General features: G+C 36.6%; 3 protein-coding genes across 3 annotated transcripts; all 3 read left to right on the top strand.

Annotated features, from left to right (window-relative positions):
• The first annotated feature begins 768 nt into the window (after positions 1 to 768).
• Positions 769 to 9,717, top strand: LOC110113944 (serine carboxypeptidase-like 16). The gene is made up of 14 exons (XM_020846671.2): positions 769 to 1,030; positions 1,126 to 1,271; positions 7,226 to 7,302; positions 7,393 to 7,515; positions 7,639 to 7,741; positions 7,844 to 7,881; positions 8,030 to 8,131; positions 8,250 to 8,333; positions 8,409 to 8,561; positions 8,695 to 8,763; positions 8,849 to 8,976; positions 9,067 to 9,180; positions 9,271 to 9,316; positions 9,404 to 9,717. The coding sequence occupies exons 1-14, from the start codon at positions 888 to 890 to the stop codon at positions 9,485 to 9,487; spliced, it is 1,410 nt and encodes a 469-aa protein (XP_020702330.1). The 5' UTR covers positions 769 to 887; the 3' UTR covers positions 9,488 to 9,717.
• A 2,231-nt stretch (positions 9,718 to 11,948) lies between these two features.
• Positions 11,949 to 23,591, top strand: LOC110113934 (probable zinc metallopeptidase EGY3, chloroplastic). The gene is made up of 6 exons (XM_020846660.2): positions 11,949 to 12,521; positions 12,733 to 12,930; positions 17,956 to 18,180; positions 21,832 to 22,070; positions 22,167 to 22,321; positions 23,061 to 23,591. The coding sequence occupies exons 1-6, from the start codon at positions 12,012 to 12,014 to the stop codon at positions 23,420 to 23,422; spliced, it is 1,689 nt and encodes a 562-aa protein (XP_020702319.1). The 5' UTR covers positions 11,949 to 12,011; the 3' UTR covers positions 23,423 to 23,591.
• Positions 23,592 to 23,747: 156 nt separating this feature from the next.
• On the top strand, positions 23,748 to 26,630 carry LOC110113933 (pentatricopeptide repeat-containing protein At3g49710). Its single transcript, XM_020846659.2, has one exon. The coding sequence runs from the start codon at positions 23,818 to 23,820 to the stop codon at positions 25,981 to 25,983; it is 2,166 nt and encodes a 721-aa protein (XP_020702318.1). The 5' UTR covers positions 23,748 to 23,817; the 3' UTR covers positions 25,984 to 26,630.
• The last annotated feature ends 1,230 nt before the right edge of the window (positions 26,631 to 27,860 follow it).

Genomic DNA, 27,860 nt, shown 5'->3' with positions numbered 1-27,860 from the left:
TTTTTTTCCTTTCATAAAATTTTCATATAAAAATTTTTGTTTCTTTTTATGTGCTCTTGTAATTTTTGTGTATAAAATTTTTAGCACATAATAAATAAAATATATAGGATTTACTTACTTCCATTTTTTTTTGGCTTGTATACAGTAATTTCAACAGAAACAAAATACCTAAATTGCCCCATTTGTACAGCTCGTTGATATTTTATTTATTGCTCACGTGTAAAACGAGTCGCTTGAATCTAACTACCCATGGGGATTAAAAATAAAAATAAAATTAAAATAAAAAATTAAAAACATTTTTTAAGAAACTAAAAACTACAGCATGTGATATTAATCATATATTTTCCTAAAAATAATATAATTAAATAAACGTCGAGTTTGATTAATCTTAATAAACTCTATAATTCATCAGATTTAAAGCGAATTAATGAATTTTTTGTCATGTATATTTCTCTCTCATTTTCGGAAAATCAAATCTTTACATGAAATTTTTAAAATTAGTATCTCTCTGAATTATTAATAAATAAAAAAATACATTATTTTTTTTAAACAGGAAAGACAATATAATATTCCTTTAAAAAAATTAAATACAAAAAAAAGGGAATTTTATTTTAATAAGTATTTCATAATTAGATCTATTTTCATATTAAACTTATATTCTAAATTTAAAAATTTTGATGGGTGAGATTTAAAGCTCATCCTATTAAAAAAAGAAATTATATTATAAAACTCAAATTTAAGGGGAAAAAAAAGGACGTCACGAAAGTACGAAACTCTACAGGATAAAATACGAATGATTCATTCCTCTTTTCAAAATAGCTTCGGCAATCTCCCACCTTCCCCCTCACCCGTTCCTCACTCCCTGCACTTCACTTGCTACTTCAAACATGGCTACTGCTTCTTGCAACCTCCAGCTGAAGCTACTCTTCCTCCTCTTCTTCTGCCATCTATGGCCTTGCTTTCTTGCTGCAGTGAACATTTCTCATCTTCCAGGTTTCAATGGAGAACTTCCATTTCGGTTGGAGACCGGGTGAGCTAGCATCTGGTTTTTATTTTTGTAAACTGCTAGCTTCGTTTTGCGCTTTGGTTAATCTATTTCTTTGCTTCGTTGTTTTGGGTGAAAAGGTATGTGACAATGGATGAGGAGAGTGGAGCTGAGCTCTTTTACTACTTTGTGGAGTCAGAGAGGAACCCTAACGAGGACCCGCTCCTCCTTTGGCTTATTGGCGGCCCTGGATGCTCTGGTTTCAACGGCTTGGCTTTAGACATGGGTTTGCTCATACTTCCTCTCTGTTTTGTTTGGACTTTTACTGATTTTCTATTTGAACCATAAAAATTTAACGGGGGGCGGAGCCAGAAAATTTTATATGTGAGGGCACAAATTATTAAATTTAAAAGTACCCTCAATCTATTTCATTACGTAATTAAAAAATTTATAAAATTGAAAGGCATAATAAAGTGTAAAAAAAAACATAAAATCTTAACTTACTTGTTTAGAGTATTTCCAATCTTCTTACAAATGTAGATGACTCCAAATTAAAAATTGCTTAATCTAAATACTGAAATAGTGCAAACATTATATAACCAAACAGCACTTAAATACATATACCATTTGGAGCTTATAAGAAATGGATTAAAATAAAATAAAAAATGTGAAATATCATACCAATTATTATTCATTTGTAATCAAATCATGAATTAATAGTTGTTTTGTTTCCTTTGCTTTATCCAATCCAACTCAGCTTTAGAAGGAAAAAAAAATGCATATTTACCTTGCTATAAATATATTATTTTTACCTGTTTTAGCTTATAACAAAAGAACAGACAAAGTTCAAAATCCAACAACGGTTTAAGGCCAAAAAATAATAAAGGAAAAAAAAATCCCAAAAATGGATGGAACACCTACTAATCTTATTCACTTTTGCAAAAATTCCTACAATCTCATGCTTATATAGTTGTACGCTTATACGACAAATTCAAAAGCGAAAAACCCTCATGTCTTTTTTTGTTCAGCTAGTGGGGGCCTGTGCCCCAAGGGCCCCTAGCTTAAATCCGCCCCTGAATTTAACAATGTTTTTAAGTTACTTTTTAGGGGCTGTTTGTTACCATGTTTTAGGCAGGTTTAGCTTAAATATTGTCAAACATAATTTTCAAGTAGGGGCTGTTGGTTAAATATCATCATTCACAAGCTAGGTTCAACAGATATTTTTTCTCTCGCAAATCTTAAATTATGGAATAAATTGCGAAACAATTTTTAAGGTTCTCACAACATTTAATGGCTTACCAAACAGTTTTCAAGTTTTAATCCTCTCAAGATTTATGTTATTATGATTTAAAGGATTTACCATCCTACTTGGTTAAATCCTAGTCATACTCAGTTGTTTCAGGCTAGAAAAAATTGCAACAGTAGACTAAGAGAGTATATGTCTTAGGTTTATAAAGATTCAACACACATATAGATTATTGAAAAGTCCACATGTGACAACAACTTTTACATGAAAAATTCAAAAATGAAAAAAAAAAAAATCATATGGTCGCCCAGTTGAAATGACTTCTGAGAGTTCATTACAAATATTTGCATGTATCTTAATTTTGAGATGAAAATATTACAATAGTACAAGCTGGTAGAAAATATCGAAGAGTTGGTATGGGGTGGAAGGTATTTAATTGTTGTGATTAAATGACAATGGTCGACAGTGTTGGTTTGGTGATGATGACAACCCAATAATGGTGATTAGCTGGTTGCAGTATGATGGTAGTTTTTCAATGATGGCAATGGTCAAGCAGTGGTGATCCAAAAATAGTGCTCAGGTAATGGTGGTATGAAATGGTGATCGTGTAGTTGCGACTTGACGATGGCGATTAGGTGACCAAAGTTTGACGGTGGCGATCCAACTGTGGTTCAACAATGGCATTCTATCAAAGGTTTGATGGCGACGGTTGAGCGGCGAAGTTTTGCATCTCTAGCCAAGGGATCTCTTCATGTAGAGAATAGGGTCCTAGTTATAGATCTCTTAGAGTTGCATTTTCAATAAATATGAAGAAAATTCAAAACACTCCATTGGACGATTTGTATTAATTTTTTAATCATTGAGCATGCATTCAGCATTTTAAGTGCCTTAATGTTGTTGGAATTAAGCAATCTTGATCTTATTGGATTCATCTCATTGAGACGCTCGATTTGACTATAATCATGTCAAATGTGGAGATCATTTGGTCCAATTAAAATTCTAAACTTTCCAACGATGCTTCAAGCTTGAGATATAGGCTTATTTGGACTTGGATCGGATTTTTTTTGTGTCGTTGGATTCGTCTTGTCACGTGAATCATTTTCAAGATTAGTTTGTTGAAATCAAAGTTCAAATTATCTTGAATTGAATTCTACAAGTTTTTAGTTCATCCATGCATTGAGATTTGTGCATGATCAAGTTGATTTTTTATGACGAATCATGATATTGAAGGGTGATTAACTTGCTTCCATTGGAGGGCCTAGATTCTAGTCACAAAATTTAACTTTATGCAATTGGATAGCACAATAAAAAATAATTCCATGTTTTGAATGATGCACTAGTTAAGATCCCTTCTTTGTTTTGCCTAACATTTATTCCTTTCACCTTGCCCATTGAGAGGATTTGTTAAATCCTTCCATGGGATATCTATGCTTTATTTATATAAAGGTTAGAGAAAAGAGAAAACTAATTAGTGATCTAAATTAGGATTGAAAAAGTAAGGAAAGGGAAAGAAAATCTTCCCTCAATGTGCAACGCTACAACAAACGTTATTCTTTCATTCTAAAATGAGAAGTGGGTTGGGTTGAACAAGAATTGATTCATGATTGTTGCATAAAATAAGCATGTCTGAGGTTTGCGTGTAATTACACTTAGGACTACTAAATGGTAATTGCATTCAAAATTTGAAATTTGCTTGAATTCTAATCGACTTGAAATTTATATGCTTTGACTCCAAGATGACTCATTTAAAATAAGCTTAATTCAACTTGAAATGACTTCTCATATGATATATGCACATATTTATTTGTTGAGTATTAATACGTCTAAAAAAGTTTCACTTCAACAACACGAATATTGATACATTATTTGTATAAAAAATTTCAAAATTTAATTCAAAATCATCCACATGCTGATTTATGCGAACTTAAAATCAAATTGGACAACTTGACAAGACGAACCCAATGTCACCAAAAGTAATTCGATCTGAATCCAAATGAACCAAAATTAAGTATTTGAAGTATAATTGAAATTTTTGGGACATGATTGAATGATTTACAAATCGAGCGCTCAACTTAAAGAATCCAATGAGCCAAGGATCACTCCACTTTGAGGTCATCAAGTCACTTAAATGCTGAATGAATGGCCTATTAGTGAAATATTTAATACGAGCCATTTGATAGAGTGTTATAAAATTTTGATTAAATTTATTAGAATGTCACTTCTAAAATATTATAAATAGACTCACATTCTCCACATAAGAGCTATCGAGACTTGAGTTTGGAGAGTGCTTGGAGATTTGAAGAACTTTAGAGCTCTACATATCATTTGATGTCGACGATCACCGTCAATCACCATTGTTGTGTGATTGTTGTCATCTAACTTCAATCATTTGACCGTCATCACCTGACCATCATTGTATCACTACAATTCCTTCATCAACTCTAATCAAAATTGTTTGACTACAATTACCCAATCATCCTCACCTGACCACTATCATCCGATCACTATCACCTAACTAATATCATCCAACTACCACGTATCCAATATTCTCCCTCACAATTGTAGAATACAAGTTTGTATTACATACTTTATAATCCCATCTTCTCCAATTGAGGGAAATAGTAGACCCTTATAAACATAAAGTAATCTTGAATGTTGTTAATCAACAACAAAGTATTTTTAAATTTACTAAGCAATAACATACTAAATTAATAAAGATATTAATGATTACTATATCAAAATTCTTGGTAGCCTAATTACGATTTGTTTAGCTAATAGCAAATTCATTATGATTATAATTAGAAATTAGCACAATCCTTTTTTATTAGAATTCATACAAGGATCATTGTTCTATGACGTAATTAACTACATAATTGCTAAATAGATTTTTGCTCTGATATTTATTAATAAATACTTTTTTTTTGTGGATTATCGTATAGTAAGTTATGTCTTAATTACTTTTTAGTACTAATTAGGTAATTACTATATGAAAGTGTAAGTCTTTGCTCGAATGGAGAAAAAATGAAGGAAAAGAAATGAAATATAAATATTCTATGAGGTGATTATGAATCAATAATTAATTGATTGCAGATTTTTTATTGTTGATAAGACTAAAGAGGGAGTTGAAGATAATCTTGAATTATGAAGGTCAACCATAGAGTCTAAAGGTTTTCATTTGAGTAAATCTAAAACCGAATACATGGAGTGTAATTTTAGTAGTAATAGATCTAGTAGCGGTTTGTGACTTTGAGTGATCAAGTCATTAATAAGAGTACACGCTTTAGATATCTTGTGTCTATTGTTCAAAGTGATGGTGAAATAGATGGGGATATTATTAGTAGAATTCAAGTTGGATGGATGAAGTGGAGGAATGCATCGGGCTTGTTGTGTGATAGAAAAGTACCACTCAAACTCAAGGGAAAATTTTATACGATAGTGGTTAGACCTGCAATACTTTATGGCTCAGAATGTTGGCCATTAAAAGAGAAGCATAATATTGAGTTAAGTGTTACAGAGATGAGGATGCTCAGGTGGATGAGTGGCTTTACTCTTAGAGACAGGATACGAAATAAGCATATACGTGAAAAGGTTGGAGTAGTTCCGGTGGCAGATAAGATTAGAGAGAGTTGCTTTAAATGGTTTTGTCACATAAAATAGCGGCCTTCCTATGACCCGGTTAGGAGAGTAGATGTATTAGATTTAATCTATGTTAAGAAAGCTAGGTAGAGGTAGACCTAAAAAGACTTGATTAGAAATATTAGAATGGCCTTTCTTTATTAGATCTAAATGAGAATTTGACTCTTAACCGAACACAATGGGGAAAAATGATTCATGTAGCCGACCCCATGTAGTGGGATAAAGGCTTGATTAGCGGTGTCAATATTTGACCAGACCCGAAAATTTCGGGTTCGGGTTAGGGATTTCGACTCGTTTGTAAAAGGGAAAATCGAGTTGGGTTCGGGTTGACCCGGAAACCTGAAATCAACCCGGTTTGACCCATTTTTAATTAATTTAGGATGATTTTAAAAGATTTTTATTAAATAATTAAATGGATTGAAGTAAATTTTACCTTAATTTGAAATAAATTGAATTAAATAAATTTTTTTTTGTAAAACATAACCGAAGCGGGTCGGGTTCAACCCGGACCCGAAATGGGTCGAGTTCGGTTCTGGAAAACCAACCCGTTTGAAAAAAAACTGGTCGGGTTCGGGTCGGGTTAAACAATGTCGGGTTAGTTTCGGGTTGGACCCGAAAGCGACCCGTGACCCGATTTTGACAGCCCTAGGCTTGATGTTATTAGTTTTTATTTTCCTTTATATCAATTTTCCAGCATCCAAAAAGTGCCTAGAGTTACTCCACGCCTTTGTGGTTAGTTATGGCTGGATTGTGTGAATTGCCTATGAGTATAAACTGTCTTCCCCTAACTAATCCGAAATCTTAATGATTTTCAGTTAGAACTTTGGCATAACTTTAGCTCCTGCTCACCAAATGATATGGAAGACCATTATCTCATTCATGCAATGCTGCCCAAGGCTATAGCATTCCCATCTTTTTTCCATGTAATCACATTAGAACAAATTGGTGTAATGTCTCTTCTTGTTTCCAGTAGGGGAGGATGCTCAGAAGGAATCTGCATCCTCCTTTAAGGTTTATGAAAGGTCTACATTCTAAGTAAATAAAATGACTAGTAGAAATTGAACGTGACCAAAAAATATGAAGGCATTTCATTCTTCTTAAGCAAGATCTGTCATATATGGTTGGTATGGCTACAGGTGAGCGTCAAAGTTGCAACGAGATGGCTTAAAGTACATTATTGGATTCTTGTGTCGAATTTTGGAGTTAGGGCCTTCCAGCTGCTTACCGAAGTCATTGCCATCTCTTATATTTTAGACACTTTTTTCATTATTTAGTGTTGTTTGAAACCTTTTCAAAAGATTATCTTTAAATGAAGATTGATAGCTCCTTTTGGAATTTTATTGTCTTTTTGTGTCCAGGCCCGCTTAGATTTAAGGTTGATGATTTTGATGGCAATTTGCCAACCATAGTTGCCAATCCTTATGCTTGGACAAAGGTGAAAATCTTAGCACCATCATCATATTTCTGCAAAGTTATATGTGCTGATGCTATTATTTTCTCTCATAAGCGGATTCTAAATTTTCAGATTGCAAGCATGATCTATTTGGATTGGCCTATTGGTACTGGATTTTCATACTCCAGAAATGATAAAGATTATTTCACTGAGGATGTGCATGCGAAAAAACTACTATATGAGTTTCTCAAAAAGGTGCATATATGCTTGTCTAACTCTATAGTTGTATTTCAACTAGTCGTTGTGCCTGCTGTGATGCTCTAATACTATGTTTAAATCTATAAATGACTAACTTAGCCTGTTTAAAATTATTTGTAGTGGCTTCTTGATCATCCACGATTTCTCTTGAACCCTTTCTACATGGGTGGTGAATCATATGGTGGAAAGATGGCTGCACTTGTTGCCCATGAGATAGTTGAAGGTAATAAAATTTCTGGTAGGCATACAGCCTTTCTGTAATCTGAAACTCCCTTTTTTTCATTTTTGAAAGGAAATTGTTAACCATATATAATAATTTCCACAGGAAATGAAGAAGGCCAGCAGCCACAAGTCAATATCAAGGTCTATGATGTTACATTCAAACATGAAAACAATTTGTTTTTCTTATTTAGTTGAAGGGGTTCAAAGCTTTTTTTTTTTTTTTTTTTGGTTCTTGAAGGCTAGAGCTGTCAATCCTTTTTGAGTTTTTTTTGTTTTGGAATGGTCTCAGGGTTATTTAGTTGGCAATGCAATAACTGGCGATAAAGTTGATAAAAATTCTCAAGTGCCTCATGCTTATGGACTTGGTATAATTCCGGAGGAACTCTATAAGGTGCTGCTTTCCTGACTTACTACAGGATATTATGTGTAATTCAGACAGTTCTTGGCAATCACCTTAGTTTTCTTGTTAATATATGGTTGCCTCACTAACTAGTGCTCTCTATTATCAGCTCATTAAAAAGGGTTGTGTAGGAGAAGATTACGTAAATCCTCAGAATGTTTTTTGTGCTGCACAGCTCAAAGTCTTTAATGATGTGAGCCACACTTTCTTGAATCATATTTCTTATGTATTAAACGGCTGACCTGATCTCTTGCCAAAATTCCTGCAGTACCTTTCAGAAATTAATTCTTATAGCATACTGGATCCCAAGTGCTCTGATGAACCTCCAACTCCACAAGAAAATGTCGGAGATGGTAGATCTCTGGAAGAGAACTATGCACAGTTCCTCACCCAACCTTCGATTCCAGATACTAGTTGCCTAGTTAAGTTTATATCCAATATATTAGCCAGTGCATGCAAAATGCATAGTTAAGTTTATATCCAATATATTAGCCAATGCATGCAAAAATCTCAGAAGAAATATCTAATCTTATTTGTGAGAATATCTCATGCAGAATGGTGATCTTCTTGCAAATTACTGGGTAAACAACAATCTAGTTAGAAAGGCCCTACAGATCAAGGAAGTATGTGTACATGACTTAAGTTTGCTACTGCGTTTTTGTAAAAAAACTTCTAATGATGCGAATCGGTGGAGTATTTTGTTGTTAGGGGACTCTGGGACGATGGCACCGCTGCGACTTCAATGTGAATGCATATCATTACACACGCAGTATCCCTTCCTCTGTACCTTATCACTACAATCTAATACGCAAAGGCTATCGAGCTCTGGTGTACAAGTAATTATGTTAGCATTCAATTAAGTTACAAATCTTGTATTGTATTTGTAAGTACTGCTGAGATTCTCTGAAACTTTGTGATTCAAACAGTGGAGATCATGATATGAGAATCCCATTCTTGGGCTCATTGAAGTGGATAAAGTCGCTCGGCTTCTCTGTCTTGGATCCATGGCGATCTTGGCATGTCAACGACCAAGTTGCAGGGTTAGAACAATTTGAAACTATATATGAAAGCTAACATGAATTTTAACTTGCTAAATGTTGTCAAACTGGTCTCATGATTTGGTTTATCAGGTATACTGTGTTGTTCTCAAACAACTTAACATTTGCAACAGTGAAGGTATGGAGTTCTGTAAGGTTTCGACTCTCATTCTAAAATGGAATTGATACACATTCTATAATGTTTATAAGCTTATTTTTGTTGCAGGGTGGGAGTCATGTGGCGCCTGGTAAAAGGCCTGTGCAATGCTTTGCTATGTTTGAGAGGTGGATTTCTCATCAAGTTATCTGAAGCTAGTAGTGAAGAGTGACTTCATAACAAAGGTAGACTAGGAGATGAAAAATGATTGGTATAACAAAGTTGGATTTGTCTATTGTCTGCTAGGATATGTTAGCACTCTATATTATTGTTCCTTCCTATGTTTCTGACTTTGGTGATCAAATTTATATGATCATTTGGACTTATATGTGATCTAGTTTACCAGCAAATATGACCATCTGATGGCTCAGTTGGGAATTTCACTTTCCGGACTCCCTCGTTTTTAGGAGTAATTATTCTGTACAGATACCGGACGTAAACGCAACTCTACGTCCGAATACCGCGGTACCAAACAATACCAAGTGTCGGTACCTGTACAGACTATTGAACAGTGCTGAGCTGCGGTACAATAAAAATGTGATGTGGTGCATTTTTATATGTCTTTGGACGTTGTTCGGTGTCCGCATAGAATAATTTCTTCATTTTTAGGAGCATTTGTGCTTTTACTTTTGAATAAACATTGATTTAAATTGAGCGGACAAGCGGATCTATATGAAGATAGAGAAATTGATTTTTTTTTTTTTTTTTTTTGTGGGGTTGGGAGCACATGCTCAAATAAACAAAATTAAATAATATTATAATGATTGCACATGATAAAGGAAGCTTTTGGACAAAAATTGAAATTATTAAGAATAAGAGAAAAAAAAAAACCCAATGGCTCAGATATGACCAGATGGCGGATTGGTAAAGAGCTTAAATCAAGAGTATTTGTGTGATTAAGATTTTGTTTAGAATAATTTTTTTACTAAAAGTAAATTTTTAATACAAATTTTTCTTAAACTTTAAATTTTTTGTGCTAGAAATTAGTTTTAAAAAATAGCAAGAAAATTTTTCCAAATGAAACCTAAATAATAGAATAAAATATTTTGAATTAAAGAGATTATGACTTTATTTGAAACGACTTTAAGAAGTAATTAGAAAACTGTGTCAAACCAAGCCTATAAAAATCCATGAGTGCCTTCAAAAATTAAAACATAAATCTTATGGTCTCAATTTGTTCCTGATCTTGATTCTTCTTTCATCTCATCAATTTGGCCCAACCCAGAGTGAATGCTAAATTTTGTTCATGATAGTAAAAAATGCCAGCAAATTGCCTCTCAAACTTCTAGTTATTCATTTCCCTCTAAATATGATAGACAATATGGTGAGTAGAGATAAGAATAACATTAAAAAAGGTGCATGAGAAGAAAAGGTAGTTGAAAGACTTATTTTCATTCTAGCATGAATTGCACAACAAAGATATGAAGATAATTATTGTAGCTAGTGCATCCATAGTTCTAAGTTTATCATTAATTCGAGCCAATAGTAAATACAATAATGCATTATATAATTATGATGTTACACAAGCTTCTGCTAATTAGTAACAGGCAAGTGATGTAAGGAGATTTAGCGAAATCTATGAACAAGGGATCAACAATATCATTCCACAAAACACTTTTATTTTCGGAGATAACTGTTCATAAAGTGACCCTAAATTTCTTGGAGGCAGGAGAAATTAACAATCAGTTATGCATTGACATCAATAAGAGCAATAACGGGAGAAAAAGAAGCGTATGTCAAAGAATCCAAGCAGGTAGCACTCAACAATAAAATATAATTGTTAATGCAATGGTCTCAAAAAATTAAGAATGAAGCAACATCACGAATACTAAAGGAGATAAAATGACCTCATAGAATTTGTCATGTTATATGTTCTCTAAAAATGAGACACATTATGTGAGGAATGTTTTTAGTTCGAGAAGATTTTCTATCAAGTCAAAAGGAAATGAGATTGCTATTCTCCTGAAGCCATCAAAGAATATGGACATAAACTTAATAGAATAAAGGGGATATAAAAAGAGATTGAGACTCCATTTTTCCCTAGGTCTGCATGAGTAGTTTGAAGAGACCATATGGAGCTTTTAAGTGTACGTGACTCGTGAGTGTTATCATGGTATAGAAATCTATAGCGGTATTTTTTAAAAAAATAATGTACATTTTAAAAATAAAATGAAACTTAATCCAGCAAGCAACAATATTTTCAATAAAAAAATTCATGAGTTGGAACCAACTTACCCAATATAAATATTTTCCTTCTGATCATCTATTAGTTACTTGATTTGCCCAAAAAAAAAAAAAAAAAGATAGGTAGCTGTTGGGAGGGAAACAAACTATAGTGAATAACCCTCTGTGAAATATTTTGACTTATTATAAAATGCCGTATTTACGTATCTGCCCCTTTTTACATTATTATTTGGTTGGGCTCTTATTGCTAATTTCAATTAACATTACCTTCTAAAAATTTTGCTTTATTTTTAATGGGGCCACGTCATAAGAAACTAGATAAGAAATGGCCCACAAATCTACAGATTTTGTACACGTCATCACCTTCACTATTATTCTAGATCCATCTAGTTCTTCCGAGTTCAAAATCCATCTTTTCCCCCACAACCAATGAAAATGAATCCCTCGGTCTTCGATTCCATCATCAACGAGAGAGAGCTCACTCTCTACTTCCATGGCTTCGCTCTCATTCACCTCTCCTCCAAACCAACTCTGGCTCAAATCCTTCCAGCGAAAGGACCAACCTTTACTGCAAAGATCCCGCCTTTTTCCATTTTCACCATCACTCAAACTCCATCTCAGAACCCCTATAAAGTTCTCCGCCCAAGACCAAGATGAGCTGACCAAGCCCGCTTCTTCTGTTGCTGTAGTCTCGGAGGAAGAGGGTAGTTCAGCTTCTGGTGGTGGAGGAGGAAGCGATGAAGAGGAAGATCAGAAGGAGCAGCAGGAGTTGGACTGGAAGAATGATGATGAGTTCAAGAAGTTTATGGGAAACCCATCAATTGAGGCAGCGATCAAGCTTGAGAAGAAGAGGGCGGACAGGAAGCTCCGAGAGCTCGACCAGGAAGCAGAGAGTAACCCCATAGTCGGCTTCTTCAAGAAGGCGGCAAGGTATAGTTTGGCTAGGGAGAAGGAGAGGTTGGAAAAGGCAGAAGAGGCTTTCAAGGCATTGGATCTCAATAAGGTAATATTTTTTCCTCTCTTAATTTGAGTTATTTTGGACTCGAACGTTATAATATCGTGTCAATTGAATCATCGATAATCTGTAAATAAATATTTTATGAATGCCATGTCATCTTCGTCACAATGCTACATATTAACATTGAATAAAGCAGCACAGAAGGAGGAAAATTGACGGAATTTGGATTTTTTTTGGTGTTTGAATGTTTTTGTAGTTGAGGAATTGTTTTGGGTATGATTCATTCTTTGCTGTGGATGCGAGGAGATTTGGTGATGGTGGGATTTTCGTGGGGAATTTGAGGAAACCCATTGAAGAAGTCATGCCCAAATTGGAAAGGAAGCTTTCAGAGGCAGCTGGGAGGGAAGTGGTCTTGTGGTTTATGGAAGAGAAGAAAGATGATATAACAAAGCAGGTAAATAAACTGTGCACAGTTTCCCTATTTTGAGAAATTAACTCTTGAAACTTCATTTGATAGTATTATGGCTTCACTTCTATTTATGGAACTCTTTATTTTTATTTGTTTAGGTTTTGATGCATTTGAAATGTGGAATTGCTCTACTTATTTCCTTCACATCATCTTGTTGATCTTTATCTCAGTGATTCATTGCATTTGAGTGAAATTTCATCAATCACCTCTCTATTGAACTCCTTCATGTTTGCACACAAACATTGTTCATTCTTACTTATATTTGTTGGCTTAGCTTATTCTACCGCAGATTGTTGGGATTGGAGCTATTAAAAAATGTTGGAGCACACATGTTGACCTGATTTTTGAATGAGCTGGTTGTAATCTTTAAATGCTTAGCCTTAGTTCGTAGGATCCTTTCATTAGTATAGGGCCTTCCCTATAGGACCCTCTTAGATGGATACCTAGTGACTTAGCATTGGCTAGTCATAAAAAATCCAAAACCCTAGGGTAGTCCATACCTTAAGCTGGACTCTTGTGACCCATTAACTAGGTCAACCCTAATGTAACTTTATTGGCGCCTAAGACCTTAGGAGTCCATCCTAGACCTTTTTAAATTCATTAGAAGCTTCTTCAACCTTTACAAATTCATGTGTAACATGTTGAAGTCAAATCCCAAAATCCCAAACTCAAAAGAATTCTTACATAAGCCTTTAGATAGAACTAGAACATCTATGGTTTAGTTATTCCTAGACTTGTCTAGAAGACACCTATGAACCCTAGGACCCTTCTTAGTTACCCTAGATAGATAGTGGACCATACTGGTTCAACCTTAACTCAACTCTAAGTTGAATAAAAAACTCTAAAAATCCTAAAAATGTTGAATCTACCCTAAGGCTTACCCATGTGGCTCATGACCCTAGGAACCCTAGAATTGCTCTTGAACCCACCCCATGGGTCCAGGAGCCATAGTCAACCCATTTGACCCAGTCCAAGTGAGTTTGACCTAAGTCACCCATTAATCATAAAATTTCTAAATCTAAAACCTAAGTAACTAATTCAAATCTAATGGCCTTAGCATTGAGTCAAAGTGTCCTTAACCCATTCTAGGAACACTTTGACTAATGCTTAACCTATGGTCAAACCTTTGACCATTGTCAGCCATATTTTAACCAAAGTGCCCAAATGGACACCTTGCGTTCACTTGAACAAAACTCTATCAATTCAACTCCAAACATTTTCAAGCTTTGCTAAATCATAGCGAAGACCCTAACCTAGCTCTCCTAGGTCAAACCTTGATTCGACCATATCCAAACCAAATTCAAACATTTACCCCATCCCAAGTTGACTCACGGCCTCAATCGTCCTTGAGGGTTGCCTAGTCAGCAGGCTAGCTAGCATCACTTCTGACAGCTGCCATAATGATGACTGACAACATTATTTGGCTATGCTATAACCAACAGCTTGCTCAGGACACTCGAAGCCCTAGAATAGTTAGGAACACTTGTTCTTTTCCCAATGAATGATCCCCAATCATTTGACTAGCTGACTCATGGCCTTCACTAGACTTCTCAATTGTTCTTAAGGGTTATTTAGTCAGTAGGGCAGCTAGCACCACTTATGGCAGCTGCTATAGTGATGGCCGACAACATAATTTGGCTATGCTATAATCAACAACTTGCTTAGGACACTAGAAGCCCTAGAATGGTTAGGAACAGTTATTATGCTCCCAATGGATGATCCCCAAACATTTGACCAGCTAGTATTGTTAGTAATGATTGGAATCCTTCCAAATGCATCCCATGTATTTTCTATAAATTGGCCATGCTTAGGCCACTTTTGATGTGCAACAACGACCCCTCAGCTTCCTTGTGAGAGTTTTGAGAGTCCCCTAGCTTCCCTCTTCCTTTGTTTCCTTTGTGAGTCTAGAAAGAGTATGCTCCGACAACTTGTGTTTGACAAGATTGATACTAGTGATCCAATCACCCTTAGTTGAAGTTTTCCTTAGCAAACCAATTTGTTGTAGTTAAACAAAGCTGCTCTAACCAAAAGTTCATTCCAAAACTCTCTATATCAAGGAATGCCTAAATCCCTATAACCTAGAGTTTCAATTTCACAAATTGTGAAACCAATTTTAAACCCATGCAAATCTGATCTTGAATGATATCCTTCTTGCCACCTGATCCTTCATGATCCCATAAATTAAGGGGATCGTGGTTGATCACTCCTAATTAAGGGGATTTTAATTAACGACTGTTGTCTTTAGCTGGAGGTGAGAGACAACAGGGTCATCATACATTCCATTTGAGTAGAATGAGCGATGTTGATATCATTGTATAAGAAGTCTTGCAACTATCCCATATTATTTTAGGAAATGATTTGCATTGTCCGATCTAAGATCAAATGGCTTAGATCAATCCTATATGGACCATAAGACCGCTGCTTGAAATATCACCCAATTAATTGCCACCATGCGGAAACACTTTCCATGTCAACAAAAAGATAATTAACACTACAGGAAAGTAAGCCATTTTTTATAGAAAATTCTGCCGCAAAATAAGTCAAATCGGAGGAATACATTATGATGCTAAAAGTCGCATCAAAAAAGTATTTGTGTTGGAAATAGTTCTTGTAATTTGTGATGGAAATTTATGCCGCAATGTACAATACAATTTCGTCGTTTTGTTATTTATGGCAAAAATTCTACCGCAAATTTACCAAAAACCTATAGCATAAAAAACAGAATATAATATTAGTTATTCATTTTTCAACAATGACAATCCAAGAAATTTGAAAGTAGTTAATAATACTAAAAGTAGTTAATAATGCTAATATTTCAGCAACACTGCTAAAATAAATATATTGCACAAACTGTTCTATATTCATAATCAAACTGTTAAAAGAAATAATCAAATTCCAACAGTTCTATAATTAATACAATACTGCTAAAGTAAAGATAGTTCTTATACATAAAAAAGTAAAATGAATAAAAAATCGAAGACAATCTAAGCAGAATCTGTATCCTCACTCTCCTGCTCGGCCGATGCACGCGCAAGCTGATTTCTACCAATATGCTCTCTCAATTTTTGAAGCTCATCCAATATCTGCATGTGCATGTCCACTAGTGATTTCCAAACATGTTCTAGCTTTGCTGTCAGGTTAGCTACTTGTTGGCTATACAAACTCTTCTTGTTGTTTGCATAGTAATTGGAGACACAAGAGGATTGTCTCTCATACACATAAGCATGTGAGCCTAATCCATAAACTCATCAGTTCTGCATTCTGCCGACTACCTGTGACCAAGTGCGATTGTCAGAAATATATGCTGAACCCCTAGGGGATCTCTCACCAGCTGTAGTCTGGCTCTCTCGAAGTCGTATATATTCATCCTACAAAATATAATATAAGATTAATCATCATATAATCGTCGTTTACAATATTTTTCTAAGCATTGTAACCTTATATACTTACATAGGCCTCCTCGCTCTCTCATCCAACCACTATTGGTCTTCCTGGCACTTGTGTGTGTGACTGTGCAACTTAACAACAGGAGTTCTCTACCTAGCATCTCCTTCAACAGTATACTTAAATTAACATATATAATCAAATAAATTATTAAAATATGTTAGAATTCTTACAAATCGGCATTTGTGCTCAATGTGTGGAACTAAGCCTCCAGTATGGAGGGAGCTATCTAGGCCCTTTATATTAGAAGCTCGATTCTGTTTATTATACTCCCTTTTTGTATAATCTGGGCAGCCCAAAATATTGTTGAGGTTGGCCCATACATCCTCTCCAATTCTAAGTGGTCGCTTGCCAGTTCTCCTAATGTGTGTGAATATATCTCACAAGTGAATTGCTTCGCGTTTCTCAAAATTCATTTTGATATTTATACCATGCTCTAGCAACTAATAGAAATCTCGTTGTATATAACAAATTAGAACAAAGATTATTCTTTGTTAGATTAATAAAAGATGGACAGATGTTACGAACACTGTAACTTACTAACCTTGAACTCTCTAAATCATATGTCGCGCCCCTCCTTTGGGATTTTCTTCCAAGAAACATATGGACCATCAAATCTGCTCCATATGATGGCCCATATATTGTGCATGGGCTGCTTTGACGATTTGCATGTAAGAACATGCGGTGACAGGCAAACTAAGTGTTCTTGCCTCCATGCTTCAAAGTGAATGATTTAGTATTTTCCATGCAATATGGGCAAGCTATCTTGCCTGCAATGCTCAAACCAGAAAGTATACTATATGCTGGAAAGTCACAAATTATCCAAAATAATGTTGCCCTCAATATAAAATTTTATTAGGTACATTCATTGACCAATTAATTATATTAAAACCAAACACCCAAGTTGCAATTCTGTAGAGATTGCATTTCATTCCTTCAAATAGAATAGAGCCTTTGTGAAAGGAATAATGTAGTTTGTGAAAGAGTAAAAGCTCAAAATAGTTCCCCGACTATTAATAATATCCAATTTAGCCTAAGGTTTTTATGATGACCCAATTTAGTCCCTTAAATATTAGAAAATGTCCCAATTTGATCACAATGTCAAAAGTAATAGTTAAATTTAACCCCAACAGTTAAATGTGATACATTTTTTGTGTCATGATATATATGAGATTATATTATTTTTCATATTTTTTGTTATTTATCATATTAAATTAAATTTAAAAATCATAATGAAAATTAATCAACTAAATAATAAGAGTGAATAATTAATAAACATGATTAACTTTAATTGTTATTTTTGGCATTGGATCAAATTGATACATTTTTTTAATGGTCGGGGACTAAATTGGGGCATTATAAAAATTTGGGACTAAATTGGGCATTTATTATTAGTTGGGGCATTATTTTGTGTTTTTACTCATCTATGAAAGTTAGTGCTTTATGCTTTTTTCTTGAATACAATGCATGCTTTTAAGAATTCTCTTTTGTTCATTTTTCTCTTGGTTTTTGTTTCTATTCAGAATTTATTGTATCCAAACAAAATCATTCAACTACTAATTACAGGTGTGCATGGTTCAACCTAAAGAAGAGATGGATCTTCAATTTGAGTATACAAAGCTAAGCACTCCTTGGGGATATGTTAGCGCCATTGCATTATGCGTAACAACTTTTGGAACAATAGCTTTGGTCAGCGGATTCTTTCTTAAACCTGGTGCAGGATTTGAAGACTATGTAGCTGATGTGATACCACTTTTTAGTGGCTTCCTAACAATATTAGGGGTTTCTGAGGCATGTTAAGTGCTCCTTATCCTTTTTTCTTTAATAATTTTGTTTTGTCACTGTACTTTGGTCCCTTTTTTTTTTTTCTCTATTAACTTCTAATATAATCTTACTTGTGCTTAGTCTATGCTTTTATATATATATATGGGATATGCTTTTGTATTTCTATAATATTTCATATAAATACATTTAGGTCAACCTTTAATTAGCTAGTTAATGAAATCAATACACTTCATTCAAGAGCAGTAGTTAGTAATGTGGGATGACTGATGCTACTACTTTATATAATTACTCAGCTAAGCATGTTTACTTTAACTGTTTTCTGTTATGTTTAATGGTGTATTTTTCCTCCTGAAGGTGGAAGGACTCACTTTTGTGTTTTGACGGACATGACTTGCTTTAGTGAAAAGATTTCTCCGTATTTCACCTTAGTCTACCTCTTTACCAATTTTCATATGAAACTTGTATCTGAGAAGCTATGGTGGACGATAACAACCACTGATCCGTCATCGTCCTCAAACCAATTGATTCTATAGTGACTATAAGGTTAAAATTGATATCCCCTTCTTTGATGGACATTTGCATATCAAAGACTATCTTAATTGGGAGCAAGTCATTGAGGTATTTTTCAATTATATTGGATACCCATAGAAAAACAAGTTCAATACATGGTCCACAGGTTGAAAAGTGGGGTCAAAGCTTGGTAGCAACAACTCACACTATCACATCCTGAGGAATGACATCGAAATATCAAAAATTGGAGTTGAATGAAATAACCCCTGCATGGCCATTTCATGGTGTGATTCAGAGTGAATCCCATCATTGGGTTCAAGAAGGCCCCTGCCATGTCTAGATGTAGCTCTTCCTCTATCAATGCCTCCCTTTCACCTCCCTCCTCAGCTTCCTCATTATTATAGACAATGAGAATCTGAAGAGTTCGGTCCTTACTCCTGTTCCCTGGGGTATTACCTCTCATCACATTTAAAGCACAATCCCTTCACCCTTTTCTCCTATAGCTCCTTCTTGGTGAGCTTCTTGAAGTTTCCCCCTCCTATAAACTTCTCATTTTGGGTCTCCCAAGGAGCAACCGGTGGTAGCCCCTTGGGTGACAAAAATATTGTGTGGAATCTGATTGTGTTGATCAATCTGGTTATTCTATTGTCTCGGACCTTAAAGTTTGTCGTGTGCACTGGGGGTGCGAGGGGTTCACCCCCTGCTTGGATTCGGGCGCTTTGCATGCAATGTTTTTTCCATACAATGCTCGGGGCTGCGTACCAGAGCGCCCCTGCACTGCGCCACCGAGTGCCCCAACTTTGAACGATATAGAGTAGAGTGTCACAGCGGCCTAGATATCGTGCCACAATGGTTGAAGATAGAGGCTTGAATGCTGTAGCGCTTCAAACCGGCACCACAGCACTGCGAGACGGACTGAACAGTTTTCTTTCTTGTTTTCTGAATTGTTGCATCTCTTGGAGTTTATTTACTTGGCTTTCTCTTGTATTTTCTTTTAGGGAAAGAGTGAGAATGGGGCATGTGAAAAGAGAAGTAATGAGAGAACGCTAGAGAAGAGAGATATGTACTTATTTCTCCTAATTTTCATAGTGAATTTCTTGGTGTGGTGTAGCTCCATAATTTTTTCCCTATTTTATGATTTTTCATGTTAATTCCTGGTGTCCTTTACGTTTTCGCTACTTTTACTTTCATGATTGTTTCATTATTGTGGTGTTTTCTCTATCTCCCCAACAAAAAAATGTGGTGGTTATCTGATAGGAAACACTTGGATTTCCAAGTGTTTCTCACCAAAACCAAGTAGATCCAATGTAAAACTGCTGTCAATAGCAGAAATCAGCCAAGAAACAGGGAAAAAAAAAGGAAGAATCGCTAGAAATCTGAGAAGAAATCACACAAATCTATTGTATTCCAATAGTATAAGCAATACAATAAGAAAGATACAATTTTCCTTCAATTCGAGAGGAAGGAAGAATCTCCACAATCTCCGGCAACGCCAAGAGCCCAAGAACCAAAACCTAGATCTCCAAATAAGATTCAAATTCAAGATAACTCTAATTCCCCCCTCATCTCCCTAATTAAACATGAAAGGAGTATTACAAAAGACCTAAATACCCCTTTTAATTCAAATTTTCCCTCCCACAATTTGAAATTGACTCCAAGTGGGCCCCTCAGCTTTTCCGCCCCCCTCCCTGTTCGCCTGGCTTCCGCCTGGTGTAGACCAGGACCGGTCCAGGTTGGACCGGTCCAGGTTGGACCGGTCCAGCCGGCTCAGGTGCCGGCCTAACATTATCTTGCACGAGTCTCCTGAATTTCCACCTTTGACCCCCCTCTCCAAGTACCTCTGGTTCTCCACTTGCTATGCTAGCTTCATAGCCTCTCCCAAACTACGAGGCCTCATCACTCTAGCTGTCACCCTGATCTATGGTTTGAGCCCTTTTATAAAATTACCCTTTAATACAGTCTCAAAAAACCGGTCAAGTCGGCTAGCCAGGTACTCAATTCTCTCTCAATACTCCACCACAGTTCCTTTCTGTGTCAGTGCGAAAAACTGCTCATAGAAGTCTCCTCCCTTGTTGGTTCGAAAATATTCCAGCAAGCATTCCTTGAACTCTCTCCAACTCGATATCGATCGTCTCATGCCTCTCTACTAATATCATGCCGATGCCTCCCCCTCTAAACACAGGACAACTGCCGTCAATCTCTCCTCCTTCATCAATCCATAAACGGTGAAATACTTCTGCACCTTGTAGATCCACCCATGTGCACCATCTTCCTCAAAGATGGGCATCTTCAGCTTCTTTACCCTCGAATCTCCCTCGTTCCTCCAAACACAGACCAACTAACATTATAAGTTGGAGGAAAACAAACACCAGAGACAAAGGTTTTTGAAATTGGTAATTTAGTCATGGTGCAACTTCATAATGGATGATTCCTACTAGCATCTTCTATTCAAAAATGAAAACTCACAAAATTAGGTCATTCCCTATCAGTTAGCCTAAAAACAAGTAACAACAATGCCGTTGTGGTGTGCTGCCCTCGGACATAAACCTGGTGCCGATGTGCAATGTGTCCGATCTTTACACCTACCAACCTTTTAATTACGGGCAGACAAATTTCTGAACTCGAGGTCAAATGCTTCTGAGGCAGGGAACCGATGCAACTTCTTTACAGTAACTCACACGTAGTTTAGTTTTTGCTCAATCTAATTAACTTGGCTTAATTACATTTTACTTAATTACTTAGCTAAGCACGTTTATTTTATCTGCTTTCTCTTACGGATAGTGGGCGTATTTCTCCTCCCAAGAAAGGTAGGTAGGACTCACTTCTATATTTTGATAGAAATTACTTTTGCTTTCAATGAAATGTTTTCTCCATGCTTCCTTTATATGAAACTAGTATTGATGGTCAAGTGAATGAAGACCTTTTTCAGTTCTAGAAAACTATGCAAGAAGCTTTGGTGTTATTTAACTGCAATTATCTTTTATTTTACTTTCACTGAGCATTACTGTCCGAATCATTATTATGTTTTATTTTGTGAAGCTATTTTAGCATTCAAAACTCATCCTACGAGTCTTTCTTTACTTCCTCTTCCCATTGCTTGCATTGTTTTGCAAACAATCAATCTGATTATTCATAGCAAAAAAGCAGATTACGACGAGGATAACAGCTGCTCGCTATGGCGTAAATCTCAGCCCGTCTTTTCTTATTCCGTCGAATTGGACTGGTTGCCTTGGAGTGATCAATAACTATGAATCATTGCTTCCCAACAAGAAAGCACTTTTTGATATTCCTGTTGCACGCACAGCCAGTGCTTATGTGACTTCATTAGCACTTGCAGTGTCTGCCTTTATTGTAGATGGAAGCTTGAATGGAGGAGACAATGCACTGTAAGTTTTCACTTGGTCCTTATGGAGAACAATATTATGGAGAGAGTCTTTGATGCTTTTATAACTTTATTATGAAGTTTATTGCTCATTTGACAGATTCATAAGACCTCAATTCTTCTTCAACAACCCCCTCCTTTCTTTCATTCAAGTTGTTATAGGTCCCTATGCTGACGAATTGGGAAATGTTTTGCCTAATGCTGTCGAAGGGGTAGGTGTGCCAGTTGATCCGCTTGCTTTTGCTGGGCTTCTAGGTATGCTGCAATGAGCTTCAACCTTGAATTTCTCTTGCAGTTTCTGTTTACCTACTATTCAAGTGTTTGAAAGTAAATGGAACTCAATTTTAAAACTAAAATTTTTGTGCTAAAAAATTGCTTTAAGCAGCAGTAAGATAGAAATAAGAATGTAAGTGTTGGGTAGTAACAAATTATTGATAGTCAAGTTGAGCATGATAGAAATAAGAATGTTAAGATGAATGCGTGATAAATAGAAAAGATAAATTAAATGATGTCTTATTAGATGAACAGTTGGAGTAGCATATGTTGAAAAGTGGACAATTGAAAATAGATTTACTTTATGTAGACATAATGAAATATAACACTGCTGTTGCTAAGTCTCAATCATGGATAATAAAAGTAGACTATTAGGTTAGATAGTCGACAATTAGTATAAAATTTGTCGAATTATCATGACATGACTCGGAATTTACTATTAATAATAATATAATAGTAAATTAATCTGAGGAAGTCTTACAAATATTTTTTTTGAAAATGGTAATATAATGATATTACAAATTAATGTGATGATGGATTCATAGCAGCCTTATTGCAAGAAGTAAATTAATGCAAAGCAAACAAGACAACTCTTAGAAAACTTATATCAACGGAAATGATTTGCAGAACTCAACATCAATTTCTTCCAAAAAAAAATTATATCAAAAAAATAGACTTTGAATAAGTGATGTTGTGGTTATGTATTCTCTGCATGATGCAGGAATAGTAGTGACCTCTCTCAACTTGCTGCCATGTGGAAGACTTGAAGGGGGTAGAATAGCACAGGCTTTGTTTGGAAGAAGCACAGCAACCCTGCTATCTTTTGCGACGTCGCTGCTACTGGGAATCGGTGGACTGAGTGGCAGTGTGCTTTGCTTAGCTTGGGGTTTGTTTGCAACCTTCTTTCGCGGCGGTGAAGAAATTCCGGCCAGGGATGAGATCACTCCCCTCGGTGAGAACCGTTATGCATGGGGCCTTGTCTTGGCCATTGTTTGTTTCCTCACACTCTTTCCCAATGGAGGAGGAACCTTTTCAAGCTCCTTCCTCAATCCTCCATTTTTTAGAGGAGATGGGAACTTCTAAATGTTGGTTTCAAATGTAAATGAATATTGTAATGCAGTTTCAATCCTTCAGAGCTTGATTCAAAAGTGTGGTTTGTTCGATCTTAGAGCTTCCATTCAAAAGCATCTTTGAAACATTAAATTTATTTGTATTCATTTTGGAAAGCTTGGAATAGTAAAGAAACTTTATATGTTGTGTTACACAGCTTATTAGTTTCAAACTGATAGAACCAAAACCATCTGAGCTGATAAAAGGTAAACTTTTGGTTGAGATAAGAGGGAAATAAAGGAAGAGAAAAATTACATTTTGGTTCATTATTTTGGCTGTTCAATTGCAACTTCATTCGTAAGTTTTATTAGTGAACAAAGACCGGATTTTTTTTTCAAGGAAGCTTACATGAACAATACAAACGGTAGATGAGCTTAGCTGCTTTCGAATCCCGGAGCTCATCCAATGCTCTGCTTCTCTTCCGCGATCTGCTCAAAAGCTCTATCGCCAACCGAAACCTCGCAACTGGCCGTAGTCTCCACGCCCTCTACCTCAAGTCTTTGATCCCCCCGAACACCTACGTCTCCAACCATTTGGTCCTCCTTTACTCGAGATGCCGGCAACTAAGCCTCGCCCGCCAAATGTTCGATGAAATTCCCCACCCAAATATCTTCTCATACAACACCCTCCTCGCCGCCTACGTCCACGAGTCGCAGACTCACCTGGCTACCGTTTTCTTCTCCCGCATTCCCGATCCCGATCTCGTCTCCTTCAACACCCTCCTCTGTGCTTATGCCGCGGCCAGCCGCACCACCGATGCCATCGCGCTCTTCTCCCACATGCGCCATTCTGATTGTGATATGGACGGCTTCACCCTCTCAGCTGTGTTGTCCTCTCTCCTGCACAGCGGCGCTCAGCAGTTCCATACCATCGCCATCACCACAGGCCTCTATACTTACATCTCCGTCAGCAACGCTCTTATCTGTTGCTACAGCAGAATAGGAGTGCTTGTAGATGCTGAACAGGTGTTCCATGAAATTCCCGTTATCGACCGTGATGCAGTTTCATGGAACTGCATGATTGTTGCTTATGGACAGCACCGGAAGGGACCGAAAGCATTGAGTTTGTTTCAGGAGATGATTAGGCGAGGCGTTGACGTAGACATGTACACACTTGCAAGCGTGCTGACAGCTTTTACAACGGTGAAAGACCTTCCCGGCGGAATGCAGTTTCATTCCTTTTTAATCAAAAGCGCTTTTGAGAAGAATCCCCACGTCGGGAGTGGTCTGATCGATCTTTATTCCAAATGCTGCAGAGTTCTGGAAGCCAAGAAGGTGTTTGAGGAGGTGGACGAACCTGATTTAATTCTCTGGAACACGATGATCTCCGGCTTTTCTTTGAATGATGAGTACTTAGAAGAAGCGCTACTATTTTTCCAAAGTTTGCAACGCGCTGGATTTCGTCCAGATGATTGCAGCTTTGTCTGCGCCATTAGCGCTTGCTCAAACCTTTCGTCACCATCACAAGGCCAGCAGCTTCACTCTCTCGCAATGAAGTCCGACTTTCCCACAAATCTAGTTTCCGTCAACAACGCGCTGATCTCAATGTACTCCAAGTGCGGGAACCTCAAGGATGCCGACAAACTATTTGTCAGAATGCCCGAACGAAATTCAGTTTCATATAATTCTATCATTGCAGCTTATGCCCAGCATGGTCTTGGTTGCGATGCGCTGGAGTTGTTCAAAGAGATGCTTGATTCAAAGAACGAGCCCACGAGTATAACATTTATCTCAGTCCTCTCAGCTTGCGCGCACACCGGGCAACTCGATGAAGGCCGGCGTTATTTCAATTCGATGAAGAAAGATCACAACTTTGATCCATCAGAAGAGCATTACTCCTGCATGATCAACCTTCTTTCTCGCGCAGGCAAGTTTGCTGAAGTGGATCAGTTGATCAAAACGATGCCTTTTGATCCAGGGGTAATCGGCTGGGCTGCTCTGCTCGGCGGGTGCAGAACACATGGCAACTTGGAACTCGGAGCACGAGCAGCTGAGAAGCTTCTTGAACTCGATCCTTCGAATGCCTCAGCTTATGTGATGCTAGCCAACATGTATGCAAGCTCTGGAAACTGGGAAGAGATGGCTAATTCTCGAAGATTGATGAGGGATCGAGGCGTGAGGAAGAAACCTGGTTGCAGCTGGATTGAAATAGGAAAGAGGATTCACGTATTCGCGGCTGATGATGTGTCTCACTTACGAATTAAAGATGTTTATGAGTTCTTGGAGGAGATTTCAGAGAAGATGAAGCTGGCGGGATATGTGCCGGATGTGAAGTGGTCATTGGTGAGGGACGATGTTAGAGAAGGAGAGGTGAGGTTGGCTCACCATAGTGAGAAACTGGCCGTTGCATTTGGGTTGATCAGCACTGCAAATGGCGCACCAATACTTGTCATGAAGAACCTTAGAATCTGTGGAGATTGTCACAATGCGATCAAATATATTTCCAGGATTGCTGGGCGGGAGATCACAGTAAGGGATGCACATAGGTTTCATTGCTTCAGGGATGGGCATTGCTCTTGTCGAGATTATTGGTGAGGCTTCTATTGAATCATGTCTTCATGAGTTTGAAGCAAAGTCTTATATGGGGTCCTGGTTCGATATCCATTGGGTATTCATGCTTTACTCTGACGGGATTCAATACTCACTCTTACCCATGATGTCTTTCGTTATGTCGTACCCATCTATACCCATCCATTTTCTATGATTTTTGAATGCAGTCTGTCATTGACTGATGGCCTTGAGGCTTGCTGCCATTTGCTTTGATTGCAAACTTTCAATCCACGTATCAGAATTTATCGTAGTCGCAGTGTGATTAAGTGCTACACATTAAGTACTGAAGATTGCAGTAATATAAGATATACTGTGATTAGCAATGTAAATCGATTTATCCTTCGATGTTGAGTACCCACTTACAAGGTCATGGGTGTACTCGGTAGTCATGGGTGTACCCATACCGACATACACCCATTGGATATAGGTGGGTATATGGGTAGGTGTTAGTATGAGTACCCAATATAGGATTCTGATTTGAAAAGAAATTTTGTCCTCAAAGAGTATTTCTTTGTTTAACTTAGCTTGGGAGCAATGCAATAAGCATTTTTCAGCAAGTAGAGTAATATGTTAGATGAGCTGATATCCATGGAATCATTGTCAGAAATAATACCTTATGTGCCTTGCTTCTTCAGTTGTCAGTGTGATGGATCAGCGCTTTCTTGTTCAGATGGGCCTGCTAAATTGATTTGATGTAGCTGGGCCCTTGTTGGGTTATGGGCTGATCTGTTGCGTGATTTAGTTGGATTCCTGTGATGGGACTTGCAAATATTGAGTATGACATGTGTGGTGACTGGATGGGTTACGCGGCTATTTCTGTGCATGTGTCCTCTCTTCTTATTTATTGGGCCGCTTATGACCGCTGCTTTGATGGGATTTTCGAGACTGTACGTCGAGTTTTCTCATTCCGATGAAAACAATAGAGATTCGCGAGCATCAGTTTTAATACATATACATAATCAATTCTATTAAGGCATGTGATACATTGTTTTAATTTATTAAGATTTTTTTTATTAAATTTAATTTTGTGTTTAAATTTGATGTGTAATTTATCAAATATGTATGAATTATCTAATAATAAGTTTTTTTTTTTTCGTCTATGAAGAAATTCTTCGACACATCCAAAAAAAGAATAATTAATTAATAATATATGTATATTTACTAATTCTTATTTATGTAACATTATTATGGTTCCGTGCAAGAGGCTTTTGAGGATATTTCTTCAGCTGTTGTTGTGATGGATATATTGTTTATAGCTCCTCGTGTCTCTTATGACATGGACGTGGTTAATATGGGGTTGTGCAATGTTAACACTGTGGTGATGAATGATTCATTTAGTGGTTTGCCTGTTGTTTCTTATGAACATTCCTTGCCTATTTCTTCCTTGATAGTCTTTGAACGTATAGTGCCATTGTTCGCTTCGAAAATTTGAGCTCCTGCCTCCCATGCATAGGAGAGTTTTAATGATGTTCCGGGCTAAATTTTCAGAAGGCATATTAACTTGGGGATAAAGTAGTGTCCAGAGATTTCGTCCTCATTTTTGTGAGGACTTTATAATCTGGTTCTAGGTTTCCCATAAGCACAAACACTTATGGTTAATTACATCTCTCGACCATGAGAGAGAACTTTCGATTAAGGTTATTCATTAAGTAGGTATGAAATACACACCATATAGTAGCAACATATAATTTTTTTTGAATTATAAATTTATTATTTTTATACTTAAAGCGGATGGTGGAGAGAATGATGATGAGTCCGATCAAGATCCCATGGTTCAGTCGTCCCTGACCATTATGGTCCTTAGTCTACTTAGTCAGAGAAGGTAGTCGGCCCAACCTGATAGAATGATCATTGTCGGTAGC

Source organism: Dendrobium catenatum, unplaced genomic scaffold, assembly GCF_001605985.2.
Source record: "Dendrobium catenatum unplaced genomic scaffold, ASM160598v2 fragScaff_scaffold_289, whole genome shotgun sequence".
NCBI classification, from domain to species: Eukaryota; Viridiplantae; Streptophyta; class Magnoliopsida; order Asparagales; family Orchidaceae; genus Dendrobium; species Dendrobium catenatum.
This window is presented reverse-complemented; position numbering and strand designations above follow the sequence as displayed.